Source organism: Gekko japonicus, unplaced genomic scaffold, assembly GCF_001447785.1.
Source record: "Gekko japonicus isolate JY-2015 unplaced genomic scaffold, Gekko_japonicus_V1.1 scaffold574, whole genome shotgun sequence".
Lineage (NCBI taxonomy): Eukaryota > Metazoa > Chordata > Lepidosauria > Squamata > Gekkonidae > Gekko > Gekko japonicus.
Genome location: NW_015159725.1, coordinates 180,814 through 199,737, shown reverse-complemented (window position 1 = coordinate 199,737; position 18,924 = coordinate 180,814). Strand labels below are relative to the sequence as shown.

The 18,924-nt window shown below is 41.7% G+C and overlaps 1 protein-coding gene across 2 annotated transcripts in view; it reads left to right on the top strand.

Moving 5' to 3' along the window:
• Positions 1-18,924, top strand: part of CRIM1 (cysteine rich transmembrane BMP regulator 1 (chordin-like)) — a 204,026-nt gene that overhangs the window by 168,891 nt on the left and 16,211 nt on the right. For both annotated transcript variants that reach the window (XM_015423500.1, XM_015423434.1), the window contains 6 exons: positions 2,773-2,894; positions 8,853-9,062; positions 11,095-11,310; positions 13,892-14,113; positions 17,516-17,710; positions 18,532-18,654. In XM_015423500.1, the coding sequence (XP_015278986.1) occupies positions 2,773-2,894; positions 8,853-9,062; positions 11,095-11,310; positions 13,892-14,113; positions 17,516-17,710; positions 18,532-18,654 (1,088 nt within the window). The remainder of the gene's footprint in view (positions 1-2,772; positions 2,895-8,852; positions 9,063-11,094; positions 11,311-13,891; positions 14,114-17,515; positions 17,711-18,531; positions 18,655-18,924) is intronic.

Sequence of the window (18,924 nt, the reverse complement as noted above, 5' to 3'; positions counted from 1 at the left end):
TGTACTGCAGGAGGGGTTGTGAGGGGCTGTCCACCTTTGATAAAAGGGCTAAAGAACCCAAGAACACTCCTGAGCTGTCCTTCCTTCCAAGAAAATGCAACCCTCCAGAATAGGCTATATTCTATGCATCTGGGGAATTTACCATCATAATCATAACTCGGGATGTGTGGCTCAATTTTTTAAATATTTTTCATATCTGGATATGAGGAAGCAAAAAAATCAATATTACCTGTTTTCCTGGTTCCAAATACCTGGATACAGGTGTTTTTCAGGATTCCAATGTCATTTTTCTCCATTTTTCCCTATGGAGAATATTTCCAGAGGGCTGAAGGGGCAGAACTTTGTGGTCTCTATGCATCACACCCTTAGGGACTCCAGTCTCCTGTACTGACCCCAAGCTGTGGCTTCAAAGCTCCTAGAGGATCTTTTGTGCCCCCTCCCTGCGCATGCCCAGGAACGCCAGAGATCCTGCCAGTTCTTTTCTGACCACCACCACGCGAATAGGACGTTCATCTTTGTGCTTCTGTGCAGTCCCACATGGGGACTGTGGTACCTCAGGCCAGCCACCAGGAGGAACTAGCAAGCTCATTATAGGGGGGGGGGAACCCTTTTCTTCCCAAGAGTGCTTGGCTCCTACCCAGGATCGCAACTTCCCAGCCAACACTCTTCCCTTAATTCTCTCTTTGCTGCCACTCTAAGAGGATTTTTGTCAGTGAGCTGCACATTTTCTGAGGTAAAATTATGGCCTCAGACAAACAAAAAGTGGTGTTTAAAAAATGTACCGATTGTGGGGCGAAGATGGCACAGTCGGACGAGCACTCGTCCTACCTTCTGTGCCTCAGAGAAACCCACAATACAGCGACTTGCAAGGCCAGTAAAGCCTTAACTCCTCGGGCCCACGAAGGAAGGGCAGCCTGCCTCAAAGCTGCCTTGTGGGAAAAGGTTCTGGTGGCTCCCGAAGCCTTGCCACTGCCCAGTCCTTCAACGAAGCAATAGCCACGGGATGGTTGCGGTTCACTAAAAGCAAGAGTAACTCGTGGCTGCTGTGAAGGATGACAGGAGAAAGAGGACTGCTCTAGGAAGAAGTTCTTAACAGAATGTATTTTAATGAATCACAGTCAACCCGTTTACTGATCTGTACACAATATAACTGTTTCTAAGTGATGATGGTAATGGAGATTCATACATAGAACTTTTGTCATTCACACTAACAAAATTAGTGTGGCCATGGCCGTGTCGGCCTTTTACCACCTCCGGCTGATTAGGCAGTTGGTTCCCTTCCTCAAACATAGCAACCTGGCAACAGTGATCCATGTGATGGTCACCTCGATATTGGATTACTGTAACACCTTCTACATGGGGCTGCCCCTGTCGCGGATTCGGAAGCTGCAGCTGGTGCAAAATGCCGCGGCCAGGCTGTTGATGGGTCTCCCTCTCCGGGAGCACATTCAGCCTGTACTAAGGGCATTGCACTGGCTGCCTATAGCATACAGGATTCACTTCAAGGTGCTGGTTCTTACCTTTAAAGCCCTTTATGGCCAGGGACTTGAGGGACCACCTTTCCCCATATGTGCCCCAGAGAGCACTGCGATAAGGGGTCCAGAATTGGTTGGTCCTCTCGGGCATTAAGGAGGCCAGGCTGGTGATGACCAGGGCCAGGGCTTTTTCGGTGGCGGCTCCACTTTGGTGGAATGAGCTCCCAGAGGAGACCAGGGCCCTGTGGGACCTTTCACAGTTCCTCAGGGCCTGCAAAACGGAGCTCTTCTGCCAACCACCACCACAACCATGATCAACACCATCTCGATCGCCAATGCCACTGGCTACGGCAACTGATACTGCATGGTGAAGAGCCCTGATCCACTGGACCCTAATTTCTGTCCGTGCCAATTTCCCCTCCTCTTATGACATCTGAAGCTGCCCTATGGTTCTAATGATAATAATAATAATAATGATGTTGATGATGCTTTCGATTTATTAATCACTTTCCCCCCACGTGGGCTCAACGTGATTTACAGTTACTCTTTAGACAGGGGACTAACAATGTTTCAAAGGGGATAGGGAAGACAACATATAATTCATTTTAATTGCACACGCCGTAACTGCACGGTGGAAACGTTTCTGGCTTGGCTCAGTTATGTTCCGAAAGGCTACGTCGACTGGCTTGATGACGTTGGGGCTTCAGGACCCGTATGTCGTATCGCCACACTGCCACTGCCTGGCCAGAGCATCCCACTGCAGGGATTTTTTCGTAGCCGAGTAGATTCTTCCGCCTTCCGGACCCTGGACCAGGACGTCCCCAACCAAGAGCTAACACCTTCCCAGAGGGGAATTGGTGTGCCCACCCTCTCTAAAGAGTGGTTCCCATTTTATCTACTTGCTGAGGCTTTCGAATCGCTGGGTGGGTGATGAGCTGGGAACAACAGGCTGGCTGCTCACACCCGCGCAGGGCTCGAACTGACGCAGTTTTAATGGTTTTAATGTGTTTTAATGTTAATGTTACTGATGCTATTTATGTATTTGGAATTCTATCTGACTGTAAGACGCCCTGAAAGCTGTCCTGAGCCAGCTATGGCTGGGAGGGGGGGATAAAAGTTTAATAAATAAATAAATATAATAAATAAAACATACATTTAATGTTTATGCTCTTTTGCTATATCTGGGTACAGAATTATAATTAAGTAACTTATTATTTACCAAATAATTCAAGAATATAACTTTACAACAATTCATATTATATTTTTAAAACCTTTCTAAATAACTTTGATCATTTAGGAAGAACAAACATGGATGTGAAATCTGTCGATGTAAGAAATGCCCAGAACAGTCATGCGACAAGATCTGCCCTAATGGCTTCCAGCAGGATAATGAAGGCTGTCTTATCTGCAAATGTAGAGGTAGATTACTTCTTTCTAACCAAGTTTGATGTTAAGAGACATGTATATCATAGTAAACAACTGCAATAGAGGGAAAAGTCCCAGGTATATTAAAAAGTTTATTTCCGTTAGTAGGACTTTATTAGATGAACAATCTAGAATGGTCATATTGAAAGACCATTTATTTTACTGTAATAATTTTTATTCAGGTTTTTCAAATATTCATTAGCATTGCCGTGACCCCGTGGGGTTTTCAAGTTCAGAGGTAGTTTGCCAATTCCTACCTCTGCATCACAGCTCTGGACTTCCTTGTTGGGCTGTCATCCAAATACTAACCAGGGCTGACCCTACTTAGCTCTTGAGATCTGAGGAGATCAGGCTAGCCTGGGTCATCCAGGTCAGGGCAGAATTCATAATGGGTAAATAAATCAATAATGGGTAATAATTATTTGTAAAGAAGCTTTATGTTTACATTATGTGCCCTCATCTAGAACAATGGCTGTATTCATGGAGCTTTTGTGCACAAGGCTTCCTGGTTTATTTTAGTGGAGGGAGCTGATATGCAGAATGAGTAGTGAACATACAGATCTGTATGCTCCATTGAAATGAACAAGGAAACCCTTGTGGATAAATAAGAGTGTTTTGTGTGAGCACAAGAGCTTCTGCACTTGCAGGAAGTTACAGAGTCAAAATTGGTATATTGGTATAGCCTGAGAAGCAGTGGTGTGAAACAGGTAGAACCCTACAGATCACATGGTTAGCACTAAATAAATATTAAACAGAAGTAAGACAGTGAGGAGAGAGTTCCTGAAATTAAACACCCAAAAGCATTTAGGATAGGGACACTTTCATCCATGTTCATGAAGTGGGATGTTTCTCCAGTAGCAATAAAAGTTTGTGTTCTTTGAAGTATATTTGCTGAGTGACACATGAGATTCTATGCTTGTGCAGAAGCCACTCCAAAGCTTCTGGCTTAAATCTGGTGGTCAGATTGCCTTTCCCAGTGAAGGGTGCTTTTGTTCCTGCACTGAGGAAAGGGGCAAATCTTCCCTGTTTTCTTCTGTGACCTCCTTGCTGTTTGCAGCTCCTTGTTCATTCTAAGACAGTTCTCAGTTTTCCCTTATCCTCTTATAACAATTTTGCCCTCCCTCACAAGGTTTCCCTGTATCTTCTTTTTGGCTGAGCAGCCCATTTTTCCTTTTCTTCTTTGTTTTTCTCTGGCTGTCCCACCCAATCGTTTGACTGTATATTGGTAAAAGCTGACCCAGCCTAGGGAACTGAGGGTAGAGACCAAAATCCTTCTTATGACCTGGTTTGGTAATGGCACACGAGAAGCTGATGGTAGTTCAAAAATAACAAACAGTTTTATTTAACTTTATGGGGAAATGGTCAGATAGGAATTGAGTATAGGACTTTTGAGGTGAACAGGCAACAGGAATGCAGTAACTTTGTATAAAAATAAAATGCTAGATAATTTGTTACAAACAAGTAACTGTTTCTGTTATTCAGACAGGTCTTTAAAACTTGAGGCAAGAGATTTCTTGGCAGTCTCTGCTTACATAAACAAGCATAAGCTTCTTGGTATCACAGACACTAAAGTTAATGAAGGCAGGAACATTCAAACAAATTCCAATTTCTCTTCTTAACCACTTAATATAGATCACCTCCTTCTCTAGGAGCTATTTCCCTTAGACTGGATAGGGATCACCCCCATTTTCTAGGAGCTATTTCACGCAGGCTTGAAAGGTGATCTTTCATGATCCTCTCACTCCCTTGGCCTTCCTTCCTTCCCAGTCAACTGTCAGTTCTTAACTGCCACTCTCAACTGAAGAATTCCATTTGAAACCCCTGTCTCAGACCAGATTACAGTATTAATCATTTACTGTCCATCACACCTCTCTTTGTTTTTCTCTTTTTATAAATTAAGGTTAAAAAACAGTAGTCATTTTTCTTGGACATTGTACTCATTTTATTTCTGTTTTCCCCCCTCCTCCATATATGTCACAAAGACCGTTCTTCAATCAATGCCACTTTTTTGAGAGCAAAGTCTCAGTCACTGTGAATCAGAAAGCTCTGAGTCCTGTATTTAACTGTAGAGGAAAGAAGATCACATGCCCACTATGACTAATTTACTAAACAGAAAAGAAATACTCACATCTTTCATCTCCGCATACTGTTGTGGGAAGAATCATGGGTGCTAGCTATGGTGTTTTCAATACTGTCAACATCTGCACTATGAGAACAGTGACTTCAGTTACCATCTCCAGCTGGAGCAGGGATCCTATATGTGGTGACCACATTTTGGGCTGCAACTTGAGAAGCTGATTAACCAGCAAAATGGGAGAGGGGAGATGAGAAAAAAGAAGCAGAGGCATTCTGGCTTCATTTATCCATAGTGGTGAAAGTCTCAGTTTCAGTTACTCTTTGTGCCACTGTCACCTCCTTTAGCAAAGCCCTCAGAACTACTCTTACTGGCTCCATCCCAACTAACTATAGATACTTTCTGCTGGTGATCAAAACAGTCCTTCAGGAATTCAAAACACTCTTACCATCAATAGAACATCAACAAAGATGACTATCACTGTCAGTATAATGAAGACCAGGTCATGATATCCAGATTTCCCAGCTGTCACTTGAGATCACCACCCTACCATGAATATTATGACTGTCAGGACTGTGTGTATATCCCAGAAATGTTACAGCAAGTCTGTAGAGTTGGATAAGTGTTTGGGGGTAGGCTGCTTGGTGGCCAGAAGTCTAAATGGGGTTCCAACTGGTGGTGGGTTTTGAACTTGCGTGGCTGCTGAAAGTAGAAACCAGAGGTTTTCTAGTGTGTAACTCTGTATCTGAACAAATACCCCACGTGTGAGATCTAAAAAACAAGTTTCCTCACTAGGACCTAGTCTTTTTCCCCATAATCATATACAACTGTCTATGCTTCAAAATTCTTGTCTACTGGGCTCCTCCTCCAATTCTGCTTTTCAGCCCTTTTTGTCTCCTGTTCCTCCATTTTACTTCTCCCCTTTGCCTGCTCCTTCTTCCCTCTTTAGTTCCTCCCATTGGCCTGCCTCTTCCACCTCAATAGTCAATCATATCAATACCACATTCCATGCATTAATATATATTCACTACTGACCCCATTTGTGATCACAACATTGTACTTCTCCAATGTGCTGTTCTTTGCTCTACCCTATGCTCTGTCTCATGTGTATCCATTGCACAATCAATGCTGATGTGGCCTTCTTGTGTTTCCTCAATTTCTTCAGCTCCCACGGCACATGCATTCACTACACAGTTCAAGATTTCACTGTGGTCCCTAAACCATCTGCTTCAGTATCAGCTATTTTGCAGACACAAGGATGGTATTCATTCTGTAGACTAATTCTGCCAAGCCATTTGCTGACTCTAACAAAATCAGACTTTTTGAGACTGACCCAGCATAGAACTCTCACCAGACTATATGGTCACTGAATAGGGACTCTCATTAGAGAGACATTATGCCAAACTAATTAAAGGCCTTGCTTTAACACTAAAAGTGGAGATTCACCCACTTCCATTTTCTACCAGAAGCCAGTTGTTTACCTACTAGTTCATGCACAAGCAACTGCAACTCTACCTAGCCTAGACTGGCAAATTTGCTGGAAGCAATTAAAGATTCCTGGTTGAAATCATCAGTGGTACTGTCCACATCTGGAAGACTCAAAAACATGTACTGGATCCAAGAACTAAACTTAACTTTTCTGGCATCCACCTTCCAACCATGCAATACCATGCTGCTGCTCCTCAAAAGGAAAACGGTATCACCCATTCAGCACCAACAGACAGTGAAAGAGAAAAACTGGACATTATGGGACAAACTATAGGCCTTTCAATCTCAATCCTTAACTGTGCTGTGCATTTCAGCAATACCACTTGTAGAACTGACTTATCCCAGTGTTACAACTTCTCCCAGTATATTTGTTCAGAACCTTAAAATCCATTTAACACTTAATTTTTAACAACAGTAATAACAACTTCAATTTAAACAGTGGTACTAGATTGTGATACATTTAAAATAAGCAAATAGGTAGCTTACACATGGTAAAATCGTTCTCAACAGATAAAAGTGGATATTATTTTAATAATCAATAGAACACAAAGTCCAAATATTTATTTGGTGTAGACCATTTCTTAATCGGAGGTGAAGTAATATATTAAAAAAAAGGAAACCATTTCTCTAGAAATTTGGAAGGATTTTGAGTCTTATAAAATCTGGAGTGCTAATTTATCTGAGACTGCTAAATCCCATAATTTCATAAACCATTGGCTCAAAGAGGGGGATTTTTTTATTTCCATCTATTAAAGTCTTTGCAGCAAGGATGAAAATTAAGAGTATCCATTTACGCTGAAGAGCTTAAGCTGCTCAAACAGCAAGTAAACATGGTTCCATGTGATTTTGACTGTGCATCCCAAACTATGGCCACATGTTTAGCTCTCTGTTCCCATGCACGTAGGTGTTCGATACCTATTTTCGTTTATTTGCATTAAAGATCTGTCCTTCAATGGAATGGGCTTTTTCCATACCCCATTGATAAGATCCTGAAAAAAGTGGATAAGGAGAACTGCCCATAGCGTAGATTCTCTGGATGACATTCTTGGCTGTGATTCTGTTTCTGTCGCACCTCCCTGTGTTCTTCTGTTGGATTCATCATTTGGAGGCAGCATCAGCCATCTTGTAAACTCCTGTATTATCCATGTTACAAACCATATAGCAAAAACCACATCTGCCCAGGGAAAAATAGAGTTGGATCCAAACTAAATTGGCAGTTTCCATTTATTCACCCCTTCTTGCTGCAGAACTCCCTCATATCATCCCTTGGGGTCCCTTATCCCCTAGGAGTAGCATTTCTTGGAAACCAGTGAGGGGATGCAGGAAAGTTCCATTCTTCCATTAAAAATTTAGTCTGGATTCCAGCCCATAGTCTTTGACTACATGACTTTCCATATCATTCACAACCCATTGTCCTACCCTGATCTGATACTAGACTGAAACTCTTCTTCCCAGCATGGGACTCCATTACCCATTCAGCAGTCCTCACACCCATCCATATTGGGTATGCCATAGAGTTCAGCAACATCCCACCTCCATGTCACTTCTTCTAAAGTGGCCAACTAATGCTGCAGAAAGAAGTTTCCTCGTTGTTTGAGACCCCCTTCTTTTTGTTACAGTCCCAATCTGAATCAGGCCCCTCGGGTGCATCAGAGTTGAATTCCGCACTAGCTGCGGCTATCTGACTGACTCCCATGGCAATCACATGTTACTCATAATATCTAGTTCGACCCTACATTTCACAGTGAGTTCAGAAGATTTTCCGTACTGTGTATTGGCATCGTGGCTGCACCATGCATCTTTACAGAGTACACGGCAGTAGTCACTACATATGTTTACTTGCGGGAGTGCTAATTTATCTGAGACTGCTAAATTCCAGAGTACATGGCAGTAGTCACTACATATGTTTACTTGCAACACATATGCATTTTTCCTCACACCAAAGACTGGAGCAGAGCATAATATCCTCCTTTGAGGATCTGAGTGCCCATTTTAAGCCTAGACTGTAGAACTTTGTGGAGTGGCTTCTGTGCTGGCATAGAATATGTTTGATTGTGTGAATGACCACTCAAAGAATATCAGTTACAAATCAGCAGTCTGTTTTTGCCCCTTGTGAAGTGATATTTTGATAGATGTAGGATGGGATGGGAAGAGAATTCTACACTTCACATCTGCAGTGTTTAATTTTCCCCATATATATAGAAGTTAAACCTACAAATCTCTCTCTAGTTCATATAGCTTGTGTGGTATTTATGTGTGCCTTGGGGACTTTGCTGTCAGGTGTTCCATGTACTTTTCAGATGTTAGGTTCTGAAGTAATGACACGGGAAGATTAACTGTTGCTGATCAGTACTGCCATACTAAGACACTGTGTATTTGATCATATGCAGAGTTACCAGCTTCTGTAATGCCACCAGCTAAGACTGGTTCTTGCCTGTCAGTGGATGGGCACCGTCATGAAAATGAAGAAAGTTGGCATGATGGCTGCCGTGAATGTTACTGCCATAATGGACGGGAAATGTGTGCTTTGATCACCTGCTCTGTACCCAATTGTGGAAATCCCACCATACATCCAGGCAAATGTTGTCCATCATGTCCAGGTAAATTTATTATCTGTTTTGTATTGTAAAATACAAGTTTTCCATCTTTTTTTTTCTTTCCAAGATGCTATAGTAAAGACAGACCATTCAAACCATGGGATACTTGTATATAACATTCCATTTTAGTCTTTGAGTCAACAATTCAATTCATTCTGAACATAATTTTACCCACACCAGATGTATGTATTGCTTGCTACTATTTAACTTTTTTCCCCCTGGAGTTGGTGGTATTCACTTTTCACTCTTTAGACAGTTCACTTTATCCGCACTCTGCAGGAGCAGAGCCGAAAGATAGCCCTGCAACATACCCAAAAGATGGTCGTCCAGCCTCCGCTTGAAAACGTCCAGCAAAGGAACACTGGTGGACAATTGGATGGAATAAGCTGGGCAGAAAAGCTAGGGCCAGAGAAGGGGGTGGTGGTGTTCTCAGTCTGGTCATCTAGTCCAACCCCCTGGACTCTGCAGGAGCATAGCCGAGAGACAGCCCTACGACACACCTGAGAGATGGTCATCCAGCCTCCGCTTGAAAACGTCCAGCGAAGGAGTCTCCACCATCTCCCGAGGCAGACTGTTCCACTGATAGTTAGCCAGTATCAACTCCCTTGTAGTTTCCACCCATTAGATCTAGTCTTGCAATCTGGAGCAAGAGAGAATAGATCTGCTCTATCTTCTACACGACAGCCCTTCAGATATTTGAGGACTGCAATCATGTCCCCTCTAAGCCTTCTCTTTCCCAGGCTAAACATACCCAGCTCTTTCAGCCTTTCCTCATAACACTTGGATTCCAACCCTCTCACCATCCTGGTTGCCCTCTTCTGGACACGCCCAAGCTTGTCAACATCCTTCCTAAAATGTGGTGCCCAAAACTGGACACAGTACTCCAGGTGAGGCCTGACCATAACAGAATAGAGCAGAACTACCACCTCCCGTGATCTGGACACAATGCTTCTGTTAATGCATCCTAAGATTACTTTCTATGGACAAGAAGAAATGGACATACCAGATGTAAAAAATGGCAGTGTTAAAAAGCTAGTGGGAGAATATTCCTGTATCTATAGGCAGTTTGCTGCTGCCTTAAAAGTTATCCCTGTTCTTCCCGATCTGATGAGACGAGTCTGACAATTTATAATGTATGGGAAACTTTGAGTTGGGTACAAACTAAATATTCTACTCGTTCAAGGCTGTCTCCACTGAAGCCCACTACTCTCCCTTAAATGCTGATCTGCGGTACAGGGGATTCTTAGGAACAGCTTGAGGGGTAAATCAGGAGTCTGAGGCAGGAAGAAGGAATTGTTGGAAATTACCCTCCCCTTCCTGTTAGCAGAAAACTTAATCTGGATCTGGCACTTTGAATGGAAATGTATAGCTAGATTATTCCATTCTCCCCATATCTTAAGAGAAATGTAAACTGTGTTCACACAAAAACCATAATAGGGTTATTTTGAAAAACTAAAATGGTAGCTGGTAGTGAATGGAGGAAGGCCCATATATTTTAGAGTCCCTGAGAAGGTACAGTGCATTTCTGAACACTCAGCACATACAGAAATATTGCTAACATCTGCAGAGTTCAGCCATTTAGGTTCAGTTTTGCCCCTAATAACCTTCTAATCGCAGTCAGTTCATGTTATCTCATACAGCCACCAAAAATCACCAATCATTGATGGTTTTCCATGTGCATAGTGGTTAGAGTATCAGACGAAGATCTGGGGGACCCAGGTTCAAATCCCCATTCTGCCATAGGACCTTGATGGGTGACCTTGGGCTAGTCAACATATACCAACCCTGTGAGGTAGGTTAGGCTGAGTGTAAGGATAAAATGGAGGAGAGAAAGCTTGGGGTATAAAGAAGTAAATAAACACATAAATAAATTTCTTGATTATACTAGAGTGGTAGAAACTAACTTTTAGATATGTACAGTTATTAATATACTATTAATATACATTATATAAAGAAATGAAATAATTATAATATATGTCAAAATCACGATAAACCAGAATACTGTTACATTGTTTCTAAATTCTGTTTTTCACAGATGAATCTACTTTACAGAAGCCAGAACTCAGTGGTCCGACTATCTGCTATGTTCCAGGTGGCGAGTACTTTGTGGAAGGAGATACATGGAACATTGATTCTTGCACACAATGTACTTGTCATAATGCACGAGTTTTGTGCGAGACTGAAGTCTGTCCCCCTCTTCTTTGTCGAAATCCCACCCGTTCGCAAGATTCATGCTGTCCACAGTGCCCAGGTTAGTATTGCCTACCAACCATCATTATAAACTTTTCAGATCCTTGTTATTTTTTTGTGCAGAATGATGTTTTGAAATATTATCTTTATTGAATTTTCATAAAAGTATGAGAGGCAAAGCTACACTGAAAACTATTGACTGAAAATCTGTGCGCTGTTGATGTGTATAAAGGAAAAGATTTTAGACATTGCTGGAACAGTATAAAAGATGATGTGAAAGCCAACATGAAAATATTGAGCCATCAATTGAGAAAAGCCAGTGTTCAAAAGAGTGGTAGAAATAGATTGTGTACCTTGAAGATGCAATACTACTCTATCTTAATTGTAGTTAAGAAGTTGGGATCCAGCTTTGAGAATATTCAATATCTCTTCCCTCCTTTTCTTCTCAACTGACTGATTATAATCACAGTTAGTAGTTACTAAAGTGTCCCTTAACCACGTGAAACTCATTTTAAACCACATTTTAGAGTAGAATGGCTCCGCATAAATACAGGCTTGTAACAGAAGACCTGCAGCAGCTTTTTCCAGGGAGGGGGGGTATTTTGAGTAGAGAAGCTGAGAGGGAGGATGCTTAACCCTTTTCTTGCTCATCATTCAAGTGCTACAAATTGTATGCATGTGCACACCAGCTACATTTCCCTTTGTGCCAACCATGCATGTGTTTACCTTTGCACACGCAGTTGGAATTCTGCAAAAAGAAAACCAACATGCACAGGTGTTTTGGAACACAAACAATCTGCAGGGGGACTATGTTAAGTACCATGTCCACCTCACCTCCACACGTACAAACATACCCCACTTACCTGCTCAGGATTGCCCACTTGATAATACTTTACTCATGCTTCCTCAGGCAAGTAGCCATTGAACTTTTGTTACACGTATGTGAATATGACAATGACTTGTTAAGCTGGACTCAAATTGTGTTCTAAAAACAGTATTTTCATTACCAACATTTTAACGTTACATATTTACAAAATTAATTAGACTTCAGCAAATAAACTGTTAAAATGACATATATCAAAACATATGGGAAAAGGCAGAACAAAAAAAAAGCACAATGATACCGTTGATTCTGCGAAGGAAAATATCGGTACTAGATGCTCCTTAAAATACAGATTCAAGCTGTGCTTTCAGATACTTGTAGCCAGGGAGGGGGAGGGGCAGCAGGGCCATTTGGCCCAGTCCTCACATTCTTGGGGGACCTCCGATTTATACTTTTGATCACTCTTAATTTGGTTATAGTTACAGACACAGAAATACTAACCTTCCCAATCTCCCATTTTTGGTGGGATTTTTCCCACCGGAGCCTGGGACCCTCCCCTCCTGGAATAATGGGACCAGTCAGCCACCAAGAGATAAAATGGCAGCTGTCATTTTGCATGCGCCTGCCCAGACGGCAAACCTGGCCGGTCTGGGAACCGGTGATCTGGTTTCCATAGAGGTGTCTGCCAGAGCAGCTACAGAGGCATGGCTGTGGCAGAAGCAGGGACAGGAGAGGGAGAATGAGTGCGTAGGTCTTGCTCTGCTTGACATAAACTATGACATTGCAAGAAAACTAGATTTTTCCAGTTTAATTGGTGAATTTGCACAAAAAAACCCTAGAAAATCACAAATTAAATAAAAATAGGAATGTTTATTACAAAGTGTTACAATGTTTTTCTTATTGTATTAAATTTAAACTTTTAAAATATAATACTACTTGATCTGTATAATTGCTGTTGTACTCCTTAATTTTTTAATTTACTGGGGGGAGGGGCTCAAAAATGGAAGTGGCCCAGGCCTCTCTTAACCTCTGTGAGGGCCTGCTTGTAGCTTCCTGTGCACACATCTGAGTGAACCAGGTGGAAGGGGAAGTGGAGGAGGTAATGGTTATAGTTCTTTGCATGAAAAAAACCATCCCACTGGCTTTTCTCCCTTTCTCCCCAAGCTTTGTGGTAAAGCTACCAAAAGTGGTTCATTCTCAACCCAACCCCTTTTAATTCAAGGGTACGTGGAGTTATTTTGCATGTTTGGCAGAGAAAAACTAGATGTGTCTTCTCATAGTACTGTCTTATAAATGAACCTGTATTTTTGAAGTACAGATTTATAGGACTGTAAGGATTGAGAAAACTGTGATAACGAGTCAAAAATACCAAAGCCCAGAAAGTCCTGCTAGTGGGAGTTGTGTTTTGTATCCAGAAACCTAAAGTTCATTAGCGTTCTGCTGTGCAGTCCTACATGGGGTACTGTGCATGCGCACAGGAATATTTTCAAGCTAGTGTAGCAACAGAGTGGGAGGAGCCCCTCTCGATCCAAACCGACGAGACTGCTTCCCGCCTAAATGGCCACGTGCCATTGGGAGGAGCTGCACACACTCCCTTAGTTCTCTATTTGCCACCACTGGAGTAGAATGTTCGATAGCATAGCTCCCTTTATCTTCCTTAACAAGATGTTATAGGTAAGTGCAACCTGGTTTTTTCCTGGTTCACATGAACATAGTAAGTTTTAGTTTCATGAATTAAACCTGTAATTCCACAAAGCTATGAAGAATACTCTTTCCACTGTATGTTCTGTGATTGCATTTCTGCATGCTTTATTTCTAGATGAGCCCGCTCAGCCTTCCTTGTCAAGCAACGAGAGCATGCCTAGCTACTGCAAAAATGATGAAGGTGATATTTTCCTGACTGCTGAATCCTGGAAACCAAATGTTTGTGCTAGCTGTGTTTGCATGGATGGTACTATCAGCTGCTACTCTGAGTCTTGCCCACCAGTGTCCTGTGACAGGCCTGTTCTGAGAAAGGGCCAGTGTTGCCCTTATTGTATAGGTAAGTGATTGAAAACAAGACAAGGGGGAATGTGATGGGAGGTCATTGTTCAGTCTCAGAAGCATTATAGCCATGCAAATAATTTTGTTTTAGGGAGTTCATATTCTGCCTTTCCAAAGCCTACACAAAACAGCATCCCTGCATTATCTCTTCTTTTCTCTCATGTAGTAATTAGTTATTAAAAAATGCATGCCATGACATTCTCACACTGTTTGTTTCCCAGCCACTGCTTCACTTAATTGGTTGCAACTTTAGCAGTACAATGATGCTGCCACTTTTTGAACAATTAAACATTACTTGTAAGGGGGAAGGACAAAATAGCAGGGCTGTTGCTTTGAGTGACAGTCATGCAACAGCCATAATTCTAGTGTGTCTTGACTTACTTTAGTGGATTGAGGCTACTTTAGGCCACTTAGAGGAGCTTCCTGTGTTACTTTTTATCTGAAGGTATTTCTTGTACATGTTTGTTTCTATCGTTAATAGGATTAATGTCCTGAAAGCAATTGTGTCTTCCTTTAAATTCTCATTCTAAGTATTGTTTATCTGGGATACTCCTCAGCCTAGGTTATTTTTTAACATTGTATTCAACTTTAATACCAAAATATAATTTCTTCTTAAATTATTTTAAAAATTTCCAGTAGAATAACTGAAGCAGATTATATTTTAGGTATGCAAACAAATGAAAATGCAAAGTGCCCCTCTTTTTTCAGCACTATGTTGTTAAAGCAGCAGATTTTGCTTCCCTTCACCCTGGTACACTTTACAGTGCCACACCATTCATTTAGCCGCCCATTGTTGTCATCAGATCCACATTATAGCGCAAAAGAGACAGATGAGATTCATTTTGTAGATACTGCAAATTGGCAGTGACTTGGGTAAATAGGCAGCATAGAGGTGCCTTCTGTATGACAACTTAGTATTAGAAGTGCTTAAATTTCTGTGCAGTTTTTTTGTGCTTGATTAAAATGTTAAATTCTATCTCTATATATGGTAAAATGGGAATTGACCTCAAGCTTATGCATGTCCTCAGCATTGTGGCTGACTCAGGAGATCGCTTGGTTAACTGGATGTGGAATCTCCCCTAACTTTGGATACTGGAATGTTGTCCTCCAGTTTCCATGCTCAAGGTTAAGGGAATCCCAAAATAGGAAAAGCAAGTGCCTGTAACTTTAAAAAACAGATGCCAGCCATCAAACTTTAGTTTCCATCAATAAAAGGCAGATAAAGGGGGCAGGACCTTTTCCAGGGTTATTTTGGCTTCCTAGTCACCCCAGCTCTCCTCCCTCCTGTCTTGAACAGAGGAATTATTGGGGCCAGGCCCAACAGCAGCCATTGGCAAACTTTCTACCATGGAATTTGTGCAATTCACCCAAGTGTGGTGGTGGTTATGACTTAATGCCAGACAACTTTCCTGGGTGCAGCAGCAGCAGCCTCCACACAATTTGCATGACTTGGCCAGGCTCAACAGTGGCCACCATGAGCAACTTGCTACTGTACAACTGTTGCTGCAACAGAGGCTGACAGAAGGAGGGAAGGAGGGAAAGCTGAGAGCTACTCTGGTTTAGTTGTTAAACTAGGATCTGGGAGATCCAGATTCACATCTCTACCTGCCATGGAAGCTTGCTGGGTGACCTTGGGCCACTAACTCTTTCTATCTCACAATGTTGTTGTGAGGATAAAATGGAGGTGAGGAGAATGATGTAAACTGCTTTGGGTCCTTATTGGGGAGGAAGGCAGGTTGTAAAGGAAGTGAATAAATAATAAATGAAACTGAGGACTGGGGGGAAGATAAAAGAAAGGTGGGCTGTTGAGTGGAAAGGAAGGAAGTAAATAGGGGAAAGGGAGAGGAAAGAAATAGGAAATAGTATGGGGAAGGAGATGCGGGGGGAAATGAAGCAACTCTAACACATCCTTGTGAGTTCCGCACTTGTCATATCTATTCTTATAACACTGGTATGAAGCAGATGGTTGTTCCTATTTTACATGTGGGAATTAAGGTCCTGGTAGAAGTCTAACTTAGTGAATTCTTAATTGAACAAGGATTTTCAATTGTCACTCTTTGTCACTAGACCACACTGAATAGATCTTCTATTTACTTTGTAATTGGAAAAGGTTAAAGAAAAATAATGGTGAAACTGTATTACCTGCTACGTAGTGTTTCATTAGCCATATACTTGGGATGTGCACTTGGATGTACCCAATCTGAAAATATACCTGAAAAAACCTTATTGGTATTTTTCAGGTTTATCTGGATCTGAATACACATGAAAAAATCTGTCAAAGCTGGTAAATCCAATCCCAAATATATTTGGATATATCCAGAGCCAGCAATTAAAATTTTAAAGCTCCAAGGCTGTTTCTCCCCCCACCCTTGCATGGTTTCCCAGGCAACAGGAGGGAGGGAGAAGGCAGATGTCACAGGCAACTGGGATAGCATATTAGGGAGAACCAATGTCTGTATGTTTGTTTGTGTGTGTGTTACAGATATAGCTGGCTTTCTCTTGGGCTTCTGTGGATTGTCATTGTTTCTGTTGGGCTTGTAAAAGTCCCCCCACTTAAGTTTGTTCTGTTGAGCTTCTGTGGATTGGCACTGGTTTTGCTGGGCTTGCAAAAGTGCCCCTCCTTGCTTAAGTTTGTTATGCTGGGATTCTTTGATTTGATATTGATTCTGTTGGGCTTGCACTACCACATTGGCTCTGAGTTCTGAGAGTTGTTTTAGGCTTGCAAAAGTGCCTCCACCCAGCTTAAGTTTGTTTTGCTGTGATTCCCTGGTTGACATTTTTTCTGTTGGGCTTGCCACATTGGTTTGTGGTTCTTCTGGGATTCCCTGGTTCTGCATTGGTTCTTTGGGCTTATTTGTTCTATCTGCTTCCAGAGCCTTTTGGCCAGTGGTTGTTTTGCTTGCTCGTAAGTGTTTGGTTACTGTTTGCTCAGGAGAAAGCTTGGAGGGTTTTTTTCCATAGGAAACAATGGAGGATGGCTTGGAGGCATGTTGTTCAAGGGCCCATAGAATCAATTGGGCCTCCTGGTGCAATTCACTTGAAATCCATTGCAATTTTGGTGCCATTATTTTAAAATAAACAGCCCCTCCAGCCATCCAGAAAGATTCCTCATAGGGAATGTGGAGCTGAATAATATCTGAATCCAAGAAATGTGTGTGTGGGTTTTTTTCCCCAATTTACCAAACCTATATTCAGAACCTGGGTTTTTTTCAAGATGCACATCCCTAGCATATTCAGTTATTTCCAGCCAAGTTTTATGCCAGCCAACCAAGCACAAAGAGCATATGACTGCTTGAGTTTTTTGTGTGTTGTGGGGGGATGTTTTGTTTTGTTTTGTTTTGTTTGCCAATTACTTTGAAATGGCTTTCTAAATTTGGTCATGGCAATATTATTTTACCAGAAGACACAACATCAAAGAAAGCAGTTTGTCACTTTAATGGGAAAACATATGCAGATGAAGAACGTTGGGACATTGACAGCTGCACACACTGCTACTGCCTGCAGGGTCAGACCCTTTGTTCCACTGTCAGCTGCCCTCCTCTTCCTTGTGTGGAACCCATCAATGTTGAAGGAAGTTGCTGCCCCATGTGCCCAGGTAAGGTCTTGTGCTCAGTAATATGTTCAGGATTTATCAGGATATTTGTGTAGCCCACCAAAACCTGACAATCACGTCTCAGTACAGTAAAAATGCAGGACTGCCAAATTCTCTTGGTTGTCAGATAGTTAACTGTTTATCATATTCTTACTGATGATCATGGGAACTGCTTTCCTGGTCTTACTTTGTGTTCTATGGCAACAACAGGGAAAATAGAAGAACAATTCTGTCAGTAGTTCTGTAACTAGGCTGGTCTCAGTATTTTTAAAAAGTTTATTATGCCATTGCAATGGCACAAAAGGAATACATCATACTTATAGTGATTCCTAATGCTATTCTGTTACCATCGGACTGTTCATCTACCTTTCATGTTGAGGTAGGTACTCTGGCTGTTCAAAGTACTATTGTTTATATATTAAAGAAAACCTTTGTCTATAAAATGGTTTCTATGGAGTGAGTGTGTGTGTGTGTGTGTGTGTGTGAGAGAGAGAGAGAGAGAGAGAGAGAGAGAGAGAGAGAGAGAGAGAGAGAGAGAGAGAGAGAGAGAGAGAAGTGGTTTTTCCAACTCATAATCCTTTCAGGTCAGAGAACAAATGAGTAAGAATATGAATCAGTACACTACAAAGTATCAAAAGATATCTCAGTTAAAAGAATATTTAGTTCTACATTGCCCTGGTAATGAACCAGTACATAATAGTATAAAATATTAACTGGCAGAAAATCTAAAGGACTTTTTCTAAGGGAGAGTTTAATGGCTTTTGAATAGACCGTGGTAGACTTTTTCAATTAATTTCTGTGACAAATATTTATAATTTTTTTAGAGATGTATGTACCTGAACCTACCAACATTCCAATTGAGAAGACAAACCATCGAGAATATAATGAACTGGAAGGACCAGTTTGGCCTACGCTCAATGAAAATGACATTGTTCGTATCCATAGAGGTAAGCTTTATTTCATCCAAACACCACCATCAGACATCGTGAGTAAGGGACTATGTGGATTGGGCCCCCACCCCCATCATCAAAACACTCTTCATTCCTAAAACTACTTTTATGAAAACTATTAACACTTACAGATAAGAACATAAGAGAAGCCAATGTTGGATCAGGCCAATGGCCCATCTAGTGCAACACTCTATCACACAGTGGCCAGAAATACCAGGTGCCATCAGGAGGTCCATCAGTGGGGCCAGGACACTAGAAGCCCTCCCA